Consider the following 21,679-nt stretch of genomic DNA (forward strand, 5'->3'; position numbering starts at 1 on the left):
CAGGGACCACACTTCACTTGCTCCCAGATCCCAGAAGGAGCAGAAGCGGCTCGGTGGGTGCCTGTGGCGTCTCCTTTTCCACAGCTGAAGCATCTGGAAAAAGACAGAGGCCCAGAACACCTCCCTCGGGGTCCAAGACGCCCCAAAGCTCATCACTAACTCCCAGCCTTGCTGGCCTCCTTCTCCAACTGTCGTTGTTGTTTTTTTTTTTTTTTTAATTTTTTTTTTTTTCAACGTTTATTTTTTATTTTTGGGACAGAGAGAGACAGAGCATGAACGGGGGAGGGGCAGAGAGAGAGGGAGACACAGAATCAGAAACAGGCTCCAGGCTCTGAGCCATCAGCCCAGAGCCCGACGCGGGGCTCGAACTCACGGACGGTGAGATCGTGACCTGGCTGAAGTCGGACGCTTAACCGACTGCGCCACCCAGGCGCCCCGAACTGTTGTTGTTTTTAATGTAATTGTGGTAAAACATGCATAATGTGAAATTTACCACTTTAACAGTTTCCGGGTTTTTTCTTTTCTTTTCTTTTTTGCCGTGTATTTATTTTTAAGAGACAGAGAGAGACAGAGCGTGAGGAGGGGAGGGGCAGAGAGAGGGGGAGACACAGAATCCGAAGCAGGCTCTGAGCTATCAGCCCAGAGCCCGACACGGGGCTCGAACTCACAGAGTTGTGAGATCAGGCGCTGAACCGAAATCAAGAGTCAGTGGCTTCATGGACTGAGCCCCCCCCCCCCCCCCCCCGGGCGCTGCACTCTGTGCTTTTTGATCTCACTTCTCTGGGACTCGACGGTCTCATCTGTCAAATGGGGCTGGCAATACCGACTCCTCACAGGAAATGCTCATGCTCGGGAATAGTGAAAGATTAACTCAACCAACGTTTACTGAGTCCGTGTGGTGTTTCGGGCCCTGTGCTAACCTGGGGACACGGCGGGAAGCCACCCAGCGGGAAATCCCTGGCGCTTGTGTTCTTGCCAGGGAGACAGCGACTTAAGCAGGGAAATGCAGAATGTGCAGAGCGGGAGTAGGAGCCGTGGAGAAGATAAAGCAATGATGATGCATTCAACAGGGAGCCCAGGGAGGGCTTCTCTGAGGAGGGGACATCTGAGCACAGATGCGAATGAGGGGAGGGAGCGAGCTGTCACGATCCCTGCGGGGAGAGCGGTTCAAGTGGTGGGGAAAGCAAGTGCAAAGGCCCTGAGGTGAGAGGGCTGTCGGTGTGTTTGAGGAGCACCGAAGAAGCCAGTGTGGCAGGAGCAGAGTGAGTGGTGGGGGGGGGGGCGGTGAGGGAGGGAGGTGAGGGCAGAGGGAAGGGGCAGATCGCGAAGGGCGCTGGTAAATTGTAGGCAAACTGTGACCCGTTGTATATAACACTGTGAATTCCTGATTATAAAAAGGTCCAACGAATACAGACGTTTACAAAGTATTCAGCGTTCAGTGGTTAAAAGAGAAGGGTTAAGGAATTATCAAGTGGGTATGTTTTATTTATTTTTGAGGGAGGGAGAGAGAGAGCGCGCGCAAGCGGGGCAGGGGTAAGGAGGGGGGGGGGGAGACAGAGGATCCGAAGCGGGCTCTGCACGGACAGCAGCCAGCCCCATGCGGGGCTCGAACTCACAAACCGTGAGATCACGACCTGCGCCGAGGGGGAGGCTCACCCGACCGAGCCACCCACGGGGCCCTGTGCTGTCGTTGTTGTTGGTCGTATTAATACTAGTATTCCCATATGAAGAGGAGGGACAGACCCGGGCGTGAGTGGCCCGGCGTCGGAGGCCGAACGGATTTTGAGCCCAGGGTCAGAAGTCCCGCTCTGACACCCGAGAAGCCGCCCGGCCATTCCCCCACCAGGGGGCGCCAGAGGCCGGGCTCCCGGTTTGGGGAGGGCGGGGGGCGCCTGGTCCCGCCCCCCCCCCGCCCCTCCCTTCTCTCCTCCCCGCTCCGGGCCCCACCCGGCTCAGACGGCTCCAGACGGGACCTCGAGCACAGGCCGCTCCCCGGGCGCCTCGGATCCCCGCGGGACCCCCCCCCCAGTCCAGCCCGGTGCAGCCGCCTGCGCGCCCCATCGGTGAGTGGCCCCCGACCGCAGCTGTCGCTTCCCGGCTCCCGCCCACGGAGCCTAGGAGCCTGACCTGGCTCCGGATGACTCCCCCTGCTGCCCTAAGACCCTCCGCGCTCCCCGGTGTGTTTAACGGTGGCCTCGATGTCCCCAGTGCCACCCCTCCAAGAAACCTCCTGGTCTCCCCGATTCCCTCCAGCTCCTTCCTTCCAGCCTGTAACAGTGCCCCCTGCCCTCCTTACCCTTCCCCGTCGCGCTCAGTGTCCCCCACCCCCAACTCGCCTCCCCACCCTCCCAGCCAGAAGAGATCCCCTCCTTAGAATCTCCCTCTAGTGCCCTCACCCACTCCTCCCACTCGAGAGCTCCTCTCCTGCTTCCCCAACCCATGGCCTGTCCAGCCACCCCCAAATTGTCCCTCAGACGCCTCCCTGCCTGGGACGCCGCCCAGGGCCCCCTCCCTCTGCCAACATCCCAGTTCCTGCCTCTCCTTTACCTCTCTGGCACTCTTCCCCTTCCTCTTTCCCTGTTTATTTATTTATCTCTTCTCCTTTGCGCACCATTGTGATTTTATGGATTTTAACATTTTTGACGGACAGTTACTTTTGATGCTCAAATCGTCCCATCTTTGGCCAGTGGGGGCTCCTTCAGGCTGGCCCCTGTGTCCCCGTGCCACACCTTTGACACCCTGTGCCCCATCTTTGAGCACCTTCCCAGTACCTGACGCAGCTTCACTGATCCTTCCCTTGCCCCAGCCCTGGAAACAGCCGTTTCTCCAAGGAGCCCTGTTTTTCGTGGTTTGGTTTTGTCTTGTTTTGCTTCGTTGTGCTTTTGAATGGCAAATGGTATCTGGGGACTCCAATCTGACCCAAAGCTGGTCCTGTGAAAAGATCAGTAAAATTATAAGCATCCACTGAGACTGATCAAGGAAAAAAAAAAGAAAAAAGAAAAAAGACACAAATGACTGATATCCGGCACGGGAGAGGGGGCAGCACTACAGATCCTACAGAGAATGAAAAGATAGTAAGGGAATATAGAGAACACAGTCTGGGTGCTGGGGGTGCTTGTTGCTGCTGGGTCGGTGATTCTGTCCTCCTGAGTTCTTAGACTTAGGAGCGCAGGCTCTGAGGTCGGGTTGCCCGGAGTCCCAGACCGCGCACTTTCTAAGCAAGTGATTTGGGGCAAGTTACTGCTGTCTTCGCGAGCGAGCCCGCTTTGTGAGTCAGAAATGTGGGGATAACAACAGCCCTATCTCACAATGTTGTTATGAAGATGAAACGAGTTAGAGCAGTGTCTGGAATGCAGTGATCGTAAATGCTATTATTCTTGTGATCCCCTGAGGTCTCTTGTACCTGAGTGCACCCTGGCAACTCCTCAGCCTTAGTTGCCACCCCTCCTGTGTCCAGCAACCTCCTCCACGTGTCTCACAGCTCCCAGCCTTGGCACGCACCATCCTCCCCGCCTGTTTTGCACCGTATCCTTGTTTTGCGTGGAAGCGAGCAGCTCAACAGTCAGCTCAGCCAGAGTTTGCCGCTCCTGTGCTCAGTTCACTGTGTCCCCCCGCTCTGCTGCCACTGCCCGGCATTTCCCAGGCATCACTGACTGCTTGGTGCCACGTCCTCCCCTCAATGGGGACTCTGAGTGGGTACGGGCCAGTCTCAGTCCTGTTTCTGGATCCATAGCTCCTGACCCATGGTTTCAGGGAAAATGTGTGAATTGATGGAAGGGAGGGAAGGGAGGAAGGAAAGAATGAACAGTGGATGAAGGAATACATTTCTTCCAGGCAGCTTCCCCAGCCTTCCCTTCGCCCATCCCTCGGTCCCCATCCAATCCTGCTTCCACTGGTAACCTCTTTCTCTTCCTCCTGCCTCCTCCATGAACCATCACGTCCTGGCCTCCACGATCAGTGCTCTCTGCTGCTCCCCCTCTCCCCATTTCCCACCCTCCTCCACCCACTCCACCTTCCGGCCCCCTTCCCCCTCCTCCCCCTCCACCAGGCAGCCCCCCCCCCCCCCCCTCAACACCCTCTCCTCTTCCCGCAGGCCACTGCCCCCGGCCCTGCACGTCTCCCTCGGCAAGCCCAGTGGGCAGTGCTCGGCCACCATGTTCAGCTGGCTGAAGCGAAGCGGGGCGCGGGGCCAGCAGCCCGAGGCCATCCGCACGGTGACCTCATCGCTCAAGGAGCTGTACCGCACCAAACTGCTGCCCCTTGAGGAACACTATCGATTCGGGGCCTTCCACTCGCCGGCCCTGGAGGACGCCGATTTCGACGGCAAGCCCATGGTGCTGGTGGCCGGCCAGTACAGCACGGGCAAGACCAGCTTCATCCAGTACCTGCTGGAGCAGGAGGTGCCGGGCTCCCGCGTGGGGCCCGAGCCAACCACCGACTGCTTTGTGGCCGTCATGCACGGGGACACGGAGGGCACCGTGCCGGGCAACGCCCTCGTGGTTGACCCGGACAAGCCATTCCGCAAGCTCAACCCTTTTGGGAACACCTTCCTCAATAGGTAGGCACTTTGAGACGCAGGGGGGCAACTTCCTGTCCCTGGCGCCTCCGTCCCTGCCCTGCATGCGTTGCTTTCTTTTCAGCCCCAGTTCCCTTCTCTCTTCCAGATCCTCCCCCCTTCCTGCCTCTGCTCTTCCGCCCCCTCTAGGGCCCATGGAGCCAGCTTGCCTGGGTCCGACTCCTTTCTAGCTGGGCGGCTCTGGGCAAATGACTTAACCTCTCTGTACCTCTCTTAGCCTCATCTGGGACATGGGGATAACCACGGTCCCCGCTCACACACGAGGTGCTTAGAACAGTACCTGGCACAAAGTAAGTGCTCAGTGAACGTCAGCTCTGATTTTTTTGTTTTTTTAATTTTTTACTGTTTGTTCTCGAGAGGGAGGGAGAGAGTGGGCGGGTGAACAGGGGAGGGTCAGAGAGAGGGGGAGACACAGAATCCGGAGCGGGCTCCAGGCTCTGAGCCGGCAGCACAGAGCCCGACGCGGGGCTCGAACCCACAGACCGTGAGCTCACGACCTGAGCCGAAGTCGGACGCTCAACCGACTGAGCCACCCAGGCGCCCCTGATTTTTTTTTTTTTTTTCTTAAGTAAGTGTTATTTATTCTCTGTCCTGATCTTCCTTTTCTCTTTCGAGATTCTTCCTGCTTTCTGCCTGATTCACCCTCTGTGGAGCCCTCGTCTGCCTTCTTCTGTGGCCTCTCCTCCTGCCTCTCCCCGCGTTGACCCCTGCCTCCCCCTCTGCCTCAGGTTCATGTGTGCCCAGCTGCCCAATCAGGTCCTGGAGAGCATTAGTATCATCGACACCCCGGGCATCCTGTCAGGCACCAAACAGAGAGTGAGCCGTGGTGAGTGGGGCCGGACGGCTGAGCCTGAGGGAGGAGGCGGCCCGGCCTCTGCTGGGACATGGGCCCGTGTCAGCTGGCCCCAGCCGCCGGGCAGCAGAAGGGAGCCCATGGGAGGCTGTGATTCCTCCGTGTCTCCGCACGTTGAGGGCACCGGGGAGGCGTGTGCGTGAACACGGCGGGGGGGGGGGGGGGTGGTGAGCAGGGCGCAGCCCGTGTCTGGGCTGGTCGGGAGGATGGAGAGGGAGAGATCGAGAGAGACAGAGGGAGATATGCCAAGTCAGAGACAAAGATCTGAGCGCCCGGCAGCCTTACCGAGAGACAGGAGGCCCAGAGAGGAGGCAGAGGCCGGGCAGGGAGGCCCTGGGCGTGCCCCCCACCCCTGCCCCCCCCCCCCCCGCCCCCAGGCACGCTCCTGGCTTCTACGTCTGGGCCGCAGATGGGGCTGAGCAGGGGTTGGGAGGGGGAATCTGGGCGCCGGCCAAGGCCCGGCCTGGAATTTATAAACAGCTGTGCAGGGGGAGCAGCGGGGGGTGAATTCCAGCGGGGGCCCTGGGGGAGCCGGCCCCCCACCCCAGCCAGCTCAGCCTCTGCGCCCCCTCGCCAGCCCACCCCCCCCAGTTTCTGTCCCGCGCCCGCCTGGCCTCAGGGGCCCGGGACTGGGGCAAAGGAGGCCGCCTTGTGGGGCAGAGGGGACGGGAGGCTGGGCTGCGGGGCAGGGCGAGGGCGAGGAGGGTTACGGCGTCCCTGGCCGCTGCCCAGCGGGCGCGCGTCCCCTTGGGAAAGAGGCAGGGGGCAGCTGCAGAACCGATCAGAGGGCGGGCTGGCAGCCAGCCTGAGGGGGGAGACAAGAGGCGGGGCTGAGGGTTCCTGGGGCGCTGCCTCCTGGGGCTGGGCCTGGGAGAGAGGGAGGGGTGCCGGGTGGGGGCCGAAGGCTGTGGGGAGGAGAGAGTAGGGGTCTCCTTCCCTGGCAGGGTGGGTAGAGGAAGAGGAGGTCTGTCTGTATGGGTGTGTGTGTGGCGGGGGGGGGGGGGGGTCTGGGAGTCTGTGCCTCTGATTGTAGCTGGATGTGACTTCGTGGGGCGCATTGGCGGGAAGCGTGTATATAATATCCGGGGACACACATATGTGTGACCGTAGCATCGTGGAGACTCTGGTGGGGGGTTTGAATCCGGGCTCTGATATTTGTAATTGTTTTTAAGTTTATTTACTTATTTTGGAGAGAGAGAGAGAGAGAGAGAGAGAGCGCGCGCGCGCGCGCGCGCGCTGCGCGCACGAGCGGGGGAGGGGCAGAGAGAGCGGGAGAGAGACAGAATCCCAAGCGGCCTGGGTACCTGTGAGTGCGGAGCCTGATGGCGGGGCTCGAACCCCCCGAACCTTGAGATCATGACCTGAGCTGAAACCAAGAGTCTGCCGTTCCATCGACTGAGCCACCCGGGTGCCCCGGGGCTTTGCTGGTTTTAGCCCGTGCCCTCGGGGCAAGCCACTTAACCGCTCCCTGCCTCAGTCTCCCCATCTGTAAAATGGGAATGATAATAGTATCGGCCTCCCTAGGCTGCACAGGGGGTTAAAATTAAGGGTCAGAGCCTGCCAGGAACTTCGGTGTGTGCACACAGTAGGCGCCGTGGGCGTGCTGAGCACGGTGTACCTGCGTTGAGGGCCATAGCCGGCTGGACACCCCCGGGGTGCTCTCTGCCACGTCTCTTGTTCCCACGCTGACTCAGGCTCCCTCCCTCCCTCCCGCCCCGCATGAGACACACTTTCCAAATCCTAGCCTGTGTGTGTGTGTGTGTGTGTGTGTGTGTGTGTGTTTGTGTGTGTAGCCACTGGGGACGGAGGGAGCCCCAGACGCCGTCCCTCTGGTTACCCGGCCCTTCCTCCCCCCCAAACAGTGTCGCCCCCCCCCACCCGGTCCAGTCCCCAGGGGCCACAGGGGACCTGCTTCCTCCTTGGAGCGCCCAACACCAGCCCCTCGGAGGAGCATAGGGACCCGTGCGGGCTCCTGCTCTGTGCCCCCTCCCTGCATGTCCTGAGTAAATCCCGTCACCTCTCCGTGCCTCAGTTTCCTCCTCTGGAACATGCGGATCATAGGAGTGCCTGTCTCCTGAGGTTGTTTTGAAGACTCAAGGAGTCGTGGGGTGCCTGGGTGGCGCAGTCGGTTAAGCGTCCGACTTCAGCTCAGGTCACGATCTCGCGGTCCGTGAGTTCGAGCCCCGCGTCGGGCTCTGGGCTGATGGCTCAGAGCCTGGAGCCTGTTTCCGATTCTCTGTCTCCCTCTCTCTCTGCCCCTCCCCCGTTCATGCTCTGTCTCTCTCTGTCCCAAAAAATAAAATAAACGTTGAAGACTCAAGGAGTCGAATCAGGGGGAGGATGAAGTGACGTCAGGGGAGTCAGCGGCGGCTCCCTACTCCTCAGTTAACTCCTTCCTCGTCCCCCAGGTCGCCGTTGGGTCCCCTCCTCTGAGAAGCCCTCTCTGACCACCCACCCCCCCCCCAGGCTGCGTCAGGTGCTGGCCGCTGGGCTCCCCCAGCCCATCCTGACCACTCTGGGCCTGTCCTCGGTGGACCATGAACCCGATGAGAACAGGAATGGCACTGCCCTGGGGTGGTTCCTAAATGACACACCCACGGCGTCCTGTGTGCGTCGCAACTAAGACTCGTCGGGCACTTGCCATGTTCCCAGGCTGTTGGGGTTTTGGTTTTTTTTTTTTACCCGTTTAATCGAGGTGTAGTTTACATGCCTGAAGCTACTTCTTTGAAACAGGCACTGTTTTAGGCTCTTATTTTTAATTTAAAAAAAAATTGTAACGTTTATTTATTTTTGGGAGAGAGAGAGAGAGAGACAGAGCACAAGCAGGGGAGAGGTAGAAAAAGAGGGAGACACTGAAGGAGGCTCCAGGCTCTGAACTGTCAGCACGGGGCCTGACGCGGGGCTCGAACCCACAGATCACGACCTGAGCTGAAGTTGGACGCTTAACCGACTGAACCACCCAGGTGCCCCCCTTTTTTTTAAGAGAGAGAGAGAGACAGTGAGGGAGGGGCAGAGGGAGAGAGAGAGAGAGAAAGAGAGAGATCAGCACGGGAGCCCAAACTGGAGCTTGATCCCATGACCCTGGGCTCATGACCTGAGCCCAGATCAAGAATCAGATGCTAGGGGCGCCTGGGTGGCTCAGTCGGTTGAGTGGCCGACTGATCAGGTCATGATCTCTCGGTCCGTGAGTTCGAGCCCCGCGTCGGGCTCTGTGCTGACAGCTCAGAGCCTGGAGCCTGCTTCAGATTCTGTGTCTCCCTCTCTCTCCCCTCCCCTGTTCATGCTCTGTCTCTCCCTGTCTCAAAAACAAATAAACGTTAAAAAAAAAAAAAAAAAAAAAAAAAAGAATCAGATGCTCAACGGACCGAGCCACCCAGGCGCCCCTTCGGCTCTTTATGTATATTGGCTCGTTTCTATTCCCTTGTCCTCACCACAGTCCGACAGGTTATGTTCCGTCACGACTTCCATTTTACAGAAGAGGAAACGCAAGTTCAGAGAGGTTTCCTACTCGCTTAAGGTCACACAGCTGGGGGTGGGGTGGGGGGCAGAGTCGGGATTCAAACCCAGGTCTTCCTGGCTGCCTCATCAGGGGGTTGCCAACACTCCTCTCTGCTCTCCTGAGCATCGCTGTTTGAGTGAACGAGCGAGCAGCAGAAGAGTGAACAGTGTGAACGAACGAGTGAATGAGGAAGGAAGGAAGGAAGGAAGGAAGGAAGGAAGGAAGGGGGAAGGAATACAGGAACCAGTTGTCGAACCAGATACTCCACGAAAGGCAAGGACTTGTCTGTGTTCTCTGTGGCATCCCTGGTGCCCAGGATAGAGCCTGGCACAGAGAAGAGATGTAAATACTGTTTACATTACAGAGATGTAAATACTGTTAAATAAACTCAAAAGATTTACCATCTGTTCTGGCAAAAGCATAGCCAGAGCCAACGTGAACTCTTTGGTGGCTGGATTGTGGGGAGATCCAGAAGTCCCAGGACGGGGCTGGGGTGATGGTGGCACTTGGGAGACTCGCGGGGGGGGGGGGTGGTCATAGAAGCACAGAGAGTCTGTTAAGAAACACTTCAGTATTTTGACAACCTATACGTCTGGATCGGCCTAAGGAATGAATGAAAAGGGGGTAGGTGATCAGTCCTCTGTAGCCAGATGGCCCGAGGGGCTGGGGGCTGGGGTCAGAGTGATGGAGAAATTCCGGGGGCTGGGGGGGGGAGCAGAGAAGCGGGATGCACTTGGGGGCCTGGGCGGTTTCTCAGAGAAGGGTTTTCGAAAGTCAACAACCTGAACGTCCGTACAGTCCGCTATCAATCCAAAGGCGCGGATGCTTCAGAAAGGCTGGAGGGCGGGGAGGGGGGAGGGGCTGACCTCTGCCCTTCGCGCCGATTGTGCTCGGTACCCCCAGGCTACGACTTCCCGGCGGTGCTGCGCTGGTTCGCGGAGCGCGTGGACCTCATCATCCTGCTCTTCGACGCGCACAAGCTGGAGATCTCGGACGAGTTCTCGGAGGCCATCGGCGCCCTCCGGGGCCACGAGGACAAGATCCGCGTGGTGCTCAACAAGGCGGACATGGTGGAGACCCAGCAGCTGATGCGCGTCTACGGGGCGCTCATGTGGGCGCTGGGCAAGGTGGTGGGCACGCCCGAGGTGCTGCGCGTCTACATCGGCTCCTTCTGGTCCCAGCCCCTCCTGGTGCCCGACAACCGGCGCCTCTTCGAGTTGGAGGAGCAGGATCTGTTCCGGGACATCCAGGGCCTGCCGCGCCACGCCGCCCTGCGCAAGCTCAACGACCTGGTGAAGAGGGCCCGGCTGGTGCGGGTGAGCCGCGCTGCGGGGGGGGACTGTGGGGGGAGCGGTGGCCGGAGGCGGGGACGGCCCTGGTCCCGCCTCCCCGTCCGGTCCGCTTAGCTGCCAGTCGCCGACTTCTCGGCTCTCCGATTGGTTAGTTCTCTGGTCTAACAGATTCCTCCAGGCTGGGTCATTGTGGCACAAGGTGGCGGCGGCGTGGCCCTCCCCCCCGCACCCCCTAGTGGGCCACAGCCTCTCCACCCACCTCCACGCTGCTTTTCCTCTCCGCCCTCCTCTTGCGCTCCCTTCCCGTCATTCGTTGCACTTCACGTGGTCCTCCTGGCTCTGACCTCAGGGCCTTTGCACCTACCGTTCCCGCTTCCTGGAAAGCCCCCCACTCCTCGCCCCTCTCCTACCTGGCTGTCCGCTTGGCGCACTCCTCACCTCCAACGAGACTTTGCTTAACGTGCTCAGGAAAGCTGCCTTGCCCGCCCTCCGTTTTTAGAACTCTCCCGCCCTCGTCTTGCTTGAAGCCTTGCTGTAGTTTTCTTCGCGGCGGTCATGACTGCCTTGCGTTCTGCGTACTTTGGAGTTTCTGGGTTCACTGCCTGCCTCCGCCTGCATTTAAGCCCCACAGAATCAGAGATGTCTGAATTTGTTCACCGCCGTGTCCCCGGCGCCTGGAACAGAGTTGGTGCTCAGTCAATACTTACTGAACAGAGGGCGTTTGAACACTCTTCTTCAACCACACCCCCCTGTGCCTGGCCCTGTGTTGGGCGGTACTGAGGATCCGAAGCAGTTCAGGGGAGGAGACAGCCCCAGCCCCAGACAGTGATGACGCAGCGTGCACAGGGCTACCCGTCCTGGGGAGCTGGGGGGGGGAGGGGGGGCAGGGGCAGGGGGCTTCTTGGAGGAGAGGGCGTCTGAGCTGCAAACCGGAGGGTGAGGAGGGTAATTCTAGATAGTGGGACCAGCGAGTGCCTGGACCGGAGATCAGCACATGGCCAGTTCAAGAGAGAGGCAAGATGGCAGTGTTGCACCCGGTGTAGACAGCGCAAGGAACTGAATCCGAGGCTGGGGAGGTGGGTGGGAGTCAGACCACCCAGGGCTGTGGCCTAGAAGCTGCGCGGCGTCCTGGCAAGGGGGGGGGGGGGTGCTGGGGAGCCATGGAAGGGTTCGGAGCACAGGAGGGACGGAGTCCTACTCGGGCTGCCTTCTAGCGGGTGGATTCAAGGGCCGTGAGACTGGGGCCAGAGACCAGGAAGGAGGCTGGGGACCGAGGAACGGGGAGGAGGCTGGATGAGAACAGGGCCTCGGGGAGGGGGAGGAGAGCACTGGTTTGAGAGCGATCTGGGAGGCCAAATGGAACATTCTTAGGGGAGGCTGCCAGGGAGGAGGTGGGGCAGGAAGCTGGGCAGGCAGGGAGGCCTGGAAGGTTGTGAGAGGTGGAGAGCCCGAGGTGGTGGTTTCAGGAGCAGCAGAGAGGGGGTGAGTCAGGGCCCCCACCCCCACCCCCACCCCCACCCCAGGAATCCTCCTTGGGAGGGCGTGGCCCAGCGGGTGCCTCCAAGCCTGCGGGATCCACCTTTCTCCTCCCCCATCCGGGCCCTGGACAGTCTCCGGGTCCCCGTCCCTGCCTCCTCCCTCTGGCCATCTCTCCCCCCGCCCTCTTTCTAGCTCTCCCTCTCCGTCCTCCTCCGCCCGTCTCTCGGTCCCCGCTCTGCCTCGCCCTCCTGCCCCCACGGACCCCTGTCCCCGGGGCCCCTCGGGGAAGCGGACGGGACAGCGGCGGGGAGCCGGGGCCCGGGACCGTGGGACAGAGGGGCGGGGTCGGGCCGGACACCTGGTGCCCCCGCCAGGCGGGGGGGGGGGGGGGGGGGCGGCTCCGGAAACCCGGACAAACCCCGGAGCCCGGGACCCGCGCCCCGGCCCAGCCCGCCCTCCCACCTTATCTCTTCCTGGCACCTTCCCCCGCTTCCTCTCTGGAAAAGCCATCAGCGCCCTCCCGCCTTGCCTCTTCTGGGTCCCCGAGGAGCCGCCCTCGGCCCCGCCCCCTCGCCCCATTGGCCCGCCCCCGCAGGCCCCGCCCACCCGCTTGGCCACACCCCCGCCCTGATTGGCCCCCTCGGACCTACGGCCCTCTCCTTCGCTTTCCTCCCGCGGAGCCGTCTGTGGCTCCCCAGTGCCGCTCACACAGGGTCCGTCAGTGACCGAGCCTCGCCAGCCCCGCCTCTACGCCGTGTCCCCCACTCCTCCCCCGTGTCCGATGCCGCCAGACTGGGTCCGGCCATCAGACGACAGCCCACACCATTTACCTCTCCACGCGCTTCCCCCCAACAGTACGGGGCCTTTCTGCACTCCGGGTAACTACCCCTCGGTGCCTCGGTTTCCCCGTCTGTATCGCATCGACTCACCTGGCTCTGCCCTTTGGTGGAAGCGATCGCTGCTCGAAGGGGGCGAGTTCCCTGTTCTGATACTTGAGGCCGAGATCTTGGGAGGGTCTGATTCTGAAGAGCCCAAGGGGCCCTGAGCCTTCTTCCCAAGCTTCTCTGCGGCGACTCAGTGACGTTCGTTCGACAGACAGCCACCGAGCACCTACAACGTGCTTCCGCACTTTTCCAGGCCCCCCGGGGTTACAGCACCAGATGGGGTCACCTCTGGATCAACCAGATGATGTTTGTTTGTTTTCTTGTAGAATCACGTCTCGGTGGGGAAGTGGATCTTAAACAAATGAGGCGATAGTAGCTTATGCGATAAGGACCGCGGAGGAAAATGAAGCAGAGGAAAGGAGATTGGTGAGGGACTGGTTTTAGGGAGGTCAGGGAGGGCCTCCCTGAGGAGGTGCTACTGAGCAGAGACCTGAATGAAGGAGGGAAAGAGTGGAGGTGTGGGGGAGGCCCTACCGGGCAGAGGGAACAGTAAGTGCAAAGGCCCTGGGGCAGGAACAGGCTTGAACAAGGAGCCCGGGGTGACTGGAGGAGACAGAGTGGTGGTGGAGGTCATGAGGATTCAGAGCCAGCCAGGGGCCGCCAAAATTGTTAGCATTCTAAACCTATGATTCATGAAGAGAACTTGAAAACCAGTGTTCTCCGTTGAACAGTTGAGACCATCTCATGGCGGAGCATTTAAGCTCAGTTAAACGTGTCCCCTCCCGTCCCTGATCCCACCCATCAGCTCCCGGGGCATCTTCCCTGGAGGCAGCCCCCCGTGAGGAGTCACTTGTGTCTTTTTCCAGATGTATTCTATTTTTATTTAAGCATTTGCAGTTAATTACTGAGCTTCCTGTAAAAAACTGGGAATGTTCATTCCTCTGCCCTCCTTGTTTGTTTTTTGATAACTTACGAGATTGGAGAGCAGAAGGTTCCCAAGTTCATTGCTTTCCTCCACAACTATTTCTTGAGTGCTTTCTGTGCGCGTTGTGCCCGTGCTGGGGACAGAGGGAATAGATAAGGTCCCAGCCCTCCTGGAACTCACATTCTGATCGTAGGAGACAGAGTAAGCAAACCACCAGATAAGCAGAATAAGGATAAGGTGCAATAAACATTGTGGGGGCGGGGGGTGGGGGTGGGGTGGAAGTGAAGTTAGAAAAGAATTGGATGGTGGTAGTTGGGGCACCTGCTACTCATAAGATGGCCTCTGGGAGGAGGGTGGCATCGAAAGGAAGTTGAGGGACCCAGCTTGGGGAGATCGGGGCAGAATTGCAGGCAGAGAGCGGCATGTGCAAAGGCCCTGTGGTCAGGGAAAGATTGGCATGCTGGTACAAGGAAGGCCGGTGAGGAAACTGACACGGTGAGTTGGTCAGGGGCGGGGAGAGGATGTCGGATGAAACACCAGCGGCCAAAATCATGGAGAGCCGTGGTTCTCAAAGCTTTCAGTCACAGGAGCTCATGGCACTCTTAAAAATGACTGAGGGCCCCAAAGAGTTTGTAGGCACATGGGCTGCGTGGAGAAGGGATTGTAGGGGCAGGAGAAGCCGGGAGGCCAGGGGGATGCCTGCTGTGTCTCCGCGGGGGAGAGATGCCGACAGGTGCCATGGGGGCGGTGGCACCCGAGGTGGAGAGAAGCAGTGAAAGCAGAGGGGACGTACGCAGGAGGCAAGAGCTCGTGAATCGGAAGCTCTGGGGACGCCTGGGTGGCCCCGTCAGTTGAGCGTCCGACTCGCGATTTGGGTTCAGGTCGTGATCTCACGGTGCGTGAGTTCGAGCCCCGCATCGGGCTCTGCGCTGGCAGCGTGGAGCCTGCTTGGGATTCTCTCTCTCCCTCTCTCTCTCTCTCTCTCTCTCTCTCTGCCCCTCCCAGCTCTCCCTCTCTCAAAATAAATAAATAATGTTAAAAAAATAAAGAAAGAAGCCGTAGGTCGGGGGCCCGGCGGGCTCAGGCAGGCACTCTCTTCCCACAGGTACACGCGTACATCATCAGCTACTTGAAGAAGGAGATGCCCTCCGTGTTTGGCAAGGAGAACAAGAAGAAGCAGTTAATCCTCAAGTTGCCCGTCATCTTTGCGAAGATTCAGCTGGAGCATCACATATCGCCCGGTGACTTTCCCGACTGCCAGAAAATGCAGGTGGGAGGTCGCCCAGGAAGGGGGCAGAAGGGGGCAGCTTTTGGCTTCAGGGGTGGGGGCCTCGAAAACCGGAGGGATGGAGGGCAGGTTCCGGAGAACGCCTCCTGCGCGCGGTTCCGTAAGAGCGTGGTTTTGTGCGTTAGGTCGAGACAAGAGAAAACCGCAAATAACTGGTGTAGTTAGGGTGGAAGTTGGCTTCTCTCCATAAAGTCCTAGAAGGTGGCCCAGGGCTGGTTTGGTGCTTTACAGAGCCGGGGACCCTGTCCCCTTCTTAGTTGTCCTCCATGTCTGGCTTCCAGTTCCAAGAACCCCACATGGTACAGAATGGCTGTCGAACCTCCAGCCATTTCATCTGCATTCCAGCCAGCAAGAAGAGGTGAGGGAGAAGGGAGGGAAAGATAATGATACAGTCTCTCTCTCTCCCTTTTCTTTTTAAGATTTTATTTTTAAGTAGTCTCTGCACCCGGTGTGGGGTTTGACCTCAACCCCAAGAGCGATCAAGAGTCACATGCTGTATGGACTGAGCCAGCCAGGCACGCCTACACTCTCTTTAAGGATTTTTTTCTAGAACAGTGCCATCCAATAGCACCTTCTACCATGTTGGAAATGTTCTACGTTGTGCCGTCCAATATGGTAGCTGCTGGCCCCATTGAAACTGAAAGTTTAGGTTTTATTTAATTTTAACTAATTTAATATTTTTTTTTTAATTTTTTTTTTCAACGTTTTTATTTATTTTTGGGACAGAGAGAGACAGAGCATGAACGGGGGAGGGGCAGAGAGAGAGGGAGACACAGAATCGGAAACAGGCTCCAGGCTCTGAGCCATCAGCCCAGAGCCTGACGCGGGGCTCGAACTCATGGACCGCAAGATCGTGACCTGGCTGAAGTCGGACGCTTAACCGACTGCGCCACCCAGGCGCCCTAATTTAATATTTTTTAATGTTTATTTTGAGAGAGAGAGAGACAGAGCATGAGCAGGGGAGGGGCAGAGAGAGAAGGAGACAGAATCTGAAGCAAGGCTCCAGGCTCTGAGCTGTCAGCACAGAGCCCAACGCGGGGCTCGAACTCACGCACCGCGAGGTCATGACCTGAGTCGCAGTCGGGCGCTTCACCGACTGAGCCACCCAGGCGCCCCTAAATTTATTTCTTTGTTTTTTATTTATTTTGAGAGAGAGAGAGAGAGAGAGAGAGAGAGAAGGAGAGAGAATCCTAAGCAGGCTCTACGCTGTCTGAGCCACCCATGCACCCCCCCCCCCAACCCTGGGGCCCCTTAACTAGTTTACATTTAAATAAGCAGAGGTAACTACCATCTTTTGGAAAAGGCGATTCCAGGGTTGTGGATGCAACGCGTGCTGGTACCCAATTGGCCAGAACTTAGTCATGTGACCACAGCTGGCTGCAAGCTGGGAAATGTAGTCTTTCCTCTAGGGGGCCTGCTGCCCAAGGGATGCCAGAGTGAGGAAGAAGGGGCAAATGAACACTGGGGCTCCCCGGGCACGTCCAGGCCTAGGATTAACCAGCGTTGGGGAGATCCCTGGGTCCGGGTGCCGTGCCCTGGGGTGGATGATGAACTGCTGATGAACCTGGGGACAGAGGTCCGGGCTCAGGCCTGGAGGTGGGGACTAGCCCACCCCGCCCCCTTCCCCTGGCCCGGCCGGAGCCTCCGTCCGGAGACTGCATTAGGCTGACACTCAAAGCCCGTGCCCTTTGGGTCTGAGATGTTTGCTCACCCAAGCCCCTGAGGAATCGTGGTGCAGGGCATTTCCTTCTGGCCGCTTGCAACCTCCGAGAGTCTGGGCGAGTCCCCTTTTCTGAGCCTCGGTTTCTTCCACTGGAAAATGGACACGGTGACAGCACTTAACCTATTGCTGGGGGTGCGGAACCGGCCAGTGCTTGCAGCCCCCTGGGTACAGCGTGTGGCGGGGAGTTTGGGCTACATCGAGGTCTCGACCGACCTCAGCGCTGCTGACATTGGGGGCCAGAGCGTTCGTGGTCGGGGGTGTCCCGTGCATCCGCCTGGCCCCTGCTTACTGCACGCCAGTAGCAACCTCCCCCCCCCCCCCCCCCCCAGCTGTAACGATCAAAAACGTCTCTGGATCTTGCCAACCGTCCGCAGAGGAAGGGCAACGTCACCCCTGGCTGAGAACCAGAGCCGCTGGGCTAGATGCACAGCAGCTGTTAGTTATGTTAGCGTGTCTTGAACACCTTATCCAGATGAATCGATTCCCCAAATGAGGGGAGTGCTAATGTTAGGGTTCCGTTTTTACAAATCTGGAAACCGAGGCCCGGAGGGGTGGAGTCACTCGCCCGAGGACATGCAGCTCCTAAGGGGCAGAACCCGGTTGGAACCTGGGCCTCCTGGCCCTGGGGCCCGGGCCCCTACCCCTCTATGTCCAGATCAGCGGGCCTCTCCACCTTGGCTCCGGAAATGACGGTGGTGCCATTAAATGGATCGGTCTTTGCTGCGACTCTCCTGGTGCAGGTGACTTCGAGCTACCACGTGGGAAGGAGCAGGACCACAAATCCACCCCCACGGCTGCGGTAGCACACGCTGACTTCTTGGGGGAGGAGGGGGTCCCAGGACCTCCCAGCGATCTGGCCACCTCGGACCTAACCTCCGAACTTGGCAGCGAGTTTCTGAGAAGCGGGTTAACAGAGCCAACCGAGCAGTGGGAACTGAATTTTCTTAGCTTGCAGAACGGTGGGGGTGCTGGGTGGCTGCAGCTAGGGGTGCCACGGACGGTGGGCAGACCCAGGGGTGCGCTGAGTCATCGGAGGGCCCCCCCAGCCCCCCTACCGTCCAGTGATTCTGGGGGTACACCTGACACGGGGAGGGGGGAGGGCCTCCGGGACCCCGCTGCCCAAGTGTCTTCTGAGGGGTGATGCCCTAGTGGAAAGCGTGGCACACGTATCTGAATTCTTATGCAGCATCCACTTGAGCTGCCCAAGTGTCCTGGTGACAGGTGGGGCTGGGGACCCGGGAGGATGATGTCCCCTGACTTCCCAGTATCGCCCCCCCCCCCCATTTCTCCCCTTCCCCCGACAGGAGCTGCTGATGGCTCACGACTTCACCAAATTCCACTCGTTGAAGCCGAAGCTGTTGGAGGCCCTTGATGAGATGCTGACCCACGACATCGCTAAGCTCATGCCCCTGCTGCGGCAGGAGGAGCTGGAGAACACCGAGGTGGGCGTGCAGGGCGGCGCTTTCGAGGGCACCCACATGGGCCCGTTCGTGGAGCGGGGGCCCGATGAGGCCCTGGAGGACGGCGAGGAGGGCTCGGACGATGAGGCCGAGTGGGTGGTGACCAAGGACAAGTCCAAGTACGACGAGATCTTCTACAACCTGGTGCCGGCCGATGGCAAGCTGAGCGGCACCAAGGCCAAGACCTGGATGGTGGGCACCAAGCTCCCCAACTCGGTGCTGGGGCGCATCTGGAAGCTGAGCGACGTCGACCGGGACGGCATGCTGGATGACGAGGAGTTCGCCCTGGCCAGCCACCTCATCGAGGCCAAGCTGGAGGGCCACGGGCTGCCCACCAACCTGCCCCGTCGCCTGGTGCCGCCCTCCAAGCGACGTCACAAGGGCTCTGCAGAGTGAGCCGGCCACTGCCTGCAGGCCCTCCCTCCCACTTGCCCTGCTGTGGCTCCCCAGCTCCAGCTGGCTGCACGCACGCCCCCGCCCCAGCCTGCCACACGCGCTGCCTGCCCACCCTCCCAGCCGTAAGGATGGGGGTCTCTCCACCCGCCACCGCCGGACCGTGGGGACCAGGGGAGGGGCAAGGCTTCCCTGCCCGGCCTTTGCACCGCTACCCTCGCCTACACTTAGGCACATCACACCGACCTTAACACATGCACACAGACACACACACAGAGGCATCGATTCGATGGTGGGCCATTCAAGTATTTATTGAGCACCTACTATGTTTGAAGGCACAGAGCTTCCTCCAGGCCCTGGGGGTTACAGCAGAGAGCAGAACACATGGATCTGCCCTCAGGGGGGGGCTGACGTTCTCAGGACAGAGCACCTGCACTGTGACACAGACACACACGGGGCCCTAACCAGTCTGATACCCGATTCTGGGCAGGAATCCTCGCCTCTCTCCATAGTTCCGTGGCCATTTGTTCGAAATAACCAAGGGAAAGTCCCCCTGGCCCCACTTCTTGACATCCAGACAAGGACAGCCCCCCCCCCCCCCCCCCCCACTCTATCATGTTCTCAGGCCTTGGGACCACGGGGAGCTCGGAGCGGGAGACCCAACCTCCTTCCTCAGACGGACCCCTCTTCAGCCCCTCCCCCCCGGTTCTAGCCACACCCCTTGCTTTAATAAGGATTCTTAGGCCACCGAAGAGCCCCTTGGATCCTGGCTTCACCCGTACCGTGCCCCCTTCGAGGTCTTTTTGCCCTCGGCCCACCTGCCCTGGTTTGAAAACTCAGCCTGCCCGCCCCCTCCCCCGAGCTCCCCGAGGCTGGTGGCCTGAATTTTAGGGTGACGGGGGGGGGCTGCCCTCTCTGCCATCAGCCCGTATTTAAGTAGAGCCCCTACCAGATATAAAGGCCCCGGGGCTTTATTTTAGTCCCCGTTTCAAAGGGGGTGCGTGGGGGAGGGGGAGGGGCTCTTGGTGCTACAACCCTCCCTCCTCTTCCTTAAAAGGGCCGCTCCCGTCCCGCCTCCCCCCCCCCCCCACCTCCACCTTTCCGTGTCTTCACCTCAGACTAGTGCTTGGCCCTGGTGGGGGGACCCCACGGGAAAGATGGGGAAGGGTGACCTAGGTGGGGACGATGCCCCCCTCCAGGGTGCTCGCTGGGATCCCCCCCCTCCCCATTGCCCGTTCCCCGCCCCATGCCTGGGAGGGGCCCGGGAACCGAACAGCAAACGGCGTCCCCACAGAGCGAATAAAGTCAAGGCTTCTTTCCACGTGGGAGTCAGGCTGTCTTGGGACGGGTTGTGTGGGGGGGGGGGGGGGGGGGGGGAGAAAGGGGATCGCTCTCCCCCCACTCCGAGCCCCGGGGAAGGAGAGCCCTGGGTGGGACTTGAGCGGGGGGTGGGGGTGTCCCCTCCAAGGTCTCAGGGGCGGGGCGGGAGGAGGCCGTGACTCAACTCAGCGGAGCCTGATGACTCAGGCCCCGGGCTGGGGGCCAGACCAACATATTTTCCGAAGAAAAGTGACTGTGGGGCCCTCCCTCCGGGACATCCCTCCCTCCCACCTCCCGCCGCGGGGGCCTGGGAACCAAGCCCCGGGGCGTGGGGCTGTGCGCGCGCGGGCTTGGGCACCTCGGGGCCTCCGCCCCTCCGCCCCGAGCGCCGGCGTGCAGAGCCTGGTACGCCCCTCGCGTCACGTAACGCCAGGGACACAGGGGGTCCCGGAGGAGAGGCGGGGACGCTGCCCCCAAAGACCAGCCTGTGCGCGCGCGCGCGCCCGCGCGCTCACGCCCGGGGGACTTGGCCTTGGCTCCGCCGCAGACCCCGCGGGCTGAACCCCCGACACACGCCCAGACCACACCCACGGCGCCCGGGACACGCTGGCCGCGCGCTCCTCCCGCCCACGCGCGCTCGCCCCGCTTTCGCGGCCCCCCAGCGCCCCCTGGCGGCCACACGGGAGCTGCGCGGGCTGCGCGCGGAGACCCCTGTGCGAGGCCCGCGGGCGGCCCCGGGCGCAGAGGCTCAGGGCCCCGGGGCAGGTCACCCTGCCCACGCCCAGCGCAAGGATCCAGCTGGACGCCGCCGTGCGCCCCCGGCGGGGCGCCCTCCCTCTCTGTCCCTTCTTCCTTTTCCATTCCCGAACGGCCCGTGTGAGGCTCCGAATCCGAGGAACGGTTGCCAGCGCGCAAGGGCCTCCGAGCTTCCTTCCTTATTTGTAAACAGCAAAGATCAGTTGATGCTAAGACGAGGTCCCAGGGGGCGAGGCAGTAACAGTAGCTAATGTTTAGACGCCAGACGTGCGTTTAATGATCTCCTTTCGCCTCCTGAACAATTTATAAGGCAGAGATGTACCGTTATCCCATTTCACAGATGAGGAAAGTGAGGCACAGCTAAGCAGCTTGTCCAAGATTAAGGATTCTGAGCCTGCTCCTCTTTTTATATATATTTTTAAACGTTTATTCATTTCTGAGAGACAGAGACAGAGCGTGAGCACGGGAGGGGCACAGAGAGAGGGAGGCACAGAAGCCAAAGCAGGCTCCAGGCTCTGAGCTGTCCGCACAGAGCCCCGTGCGGGTCTCGAACTCACCAACCTGGAGATCATGACCGGAGCCCAAGTCCAGTGCTTAACTCGAGCCACCCAGGCATTCCTCGGAGCCTGCACTTCTAACAGTATGTTTCGAACACTCCTCGCAAACGAGGTTCTGGGCTCCCACCCTCGACATTCCGAAAGCTGTTGGATTTCCAAGATTTGGGAATCAGAACACTGAGAGGCCAAACATTCTGAGACCAGGGTGTGTCTTCTGCCCAATCTGCCATCCCGGTTCTTTCTTTTTAAAGAAAACTGTATTAAAGATAATCAACAAAATAAAATACAGGGGCGCCTGGGTGGCTCAGTCCGTTAAGAGGCCCACTCTTGATTTCAGCTCAGGTCATGGTCTCAGAGGTCTTGAGTTTGAGCCCTACATCGGGCCAGATCTGTGCTGACTGTGGAGCCTGCTTGGATTCTCTCTCTTCCTCTCTCTCTCTCTCTCTTTCTCTGCTCCTCCCTGCCTTTCTCTCTCAAAATAAATAAGCTTTACAATTTTTAAATAAGAAAAATTAAAAATACACGCAGACTTAAAAAAAAAAAAAATTCCTGGGCAGCCGGAAAAGCGTTTGCCTAGGGTTAGAGCCGCGAACCTACGACCCACAGACGAGAGGAATTTGCATAGGAGGGAGGAGACATTCACCCCTTATCTCCGCCCCTTTGCCGCTCCAGCC

The 21,679-nt window shown here is 59.8% G+C and overlaps 1 protein-coding gene and 1 long non-coding RNA gene across 2 annotated transcripts; one reads left to right on the forward strand and one right to left on the reverse strand.

Annotated features, from left to right (window-relative positions):
* Window positions 1-1,951: 1,951 nt before the first annotated feature.
* EHD2 (EH domain containing 2) lies at window positions 1,952-19,693 on the forward strand. Its single transcript, XM_086690242.1, has 6 exons — window positions 1,952-2,063; window positions 4,094-4,558; window positions 5,305-5,402; window positions 9,832-10,244; window positions 14,614-14,778; window positions 17,824-19,693. Exons 2-6 carry the CDS (start codon window positions 4,155-4,157, stop codon window positions 18,373-18,375), a joined length of 1,632 nt encoding a protein of 543 aa, XP_086546368.1. The 5' UTR covers window positions 1,952-2,063; window positions 4,094-4,154; the 3' UTR covers window positions 18,376-19,693.
* Window positions 7,933-12,859, reverse strand: LOC147573703 (uncharacterized). The gene is made up of 3 exons (XR_015244985.1): window positions 12,629-12,859; window positions 8,795-10,894; window positions 7,933-8,558 (listed from the first exon to the last, which is right to left on the reverse strand). It is a non-coding gene; the product is annotated as an uncharacterized LOC147573703 (long non-coding RNA).
* Window positions 19,694-21,679: the final 1,986 nt, after the last annotated feature.

The sequence above is a fragment of the Puma concolor genome, chromosome E2 (genome assembly GCF_028749965.1).
Source record: "Puma concolor isolate L17-30 chromosome E2, mPumCon1.1.hap2, whole genome shotgun sequence".
In the NCBI taxonomy this organism is placed as follows: Eukaryota; Metazoa; Chordata; class Mammalia; order Carnivora; family Felidae; genus Puma; species Puma concolor.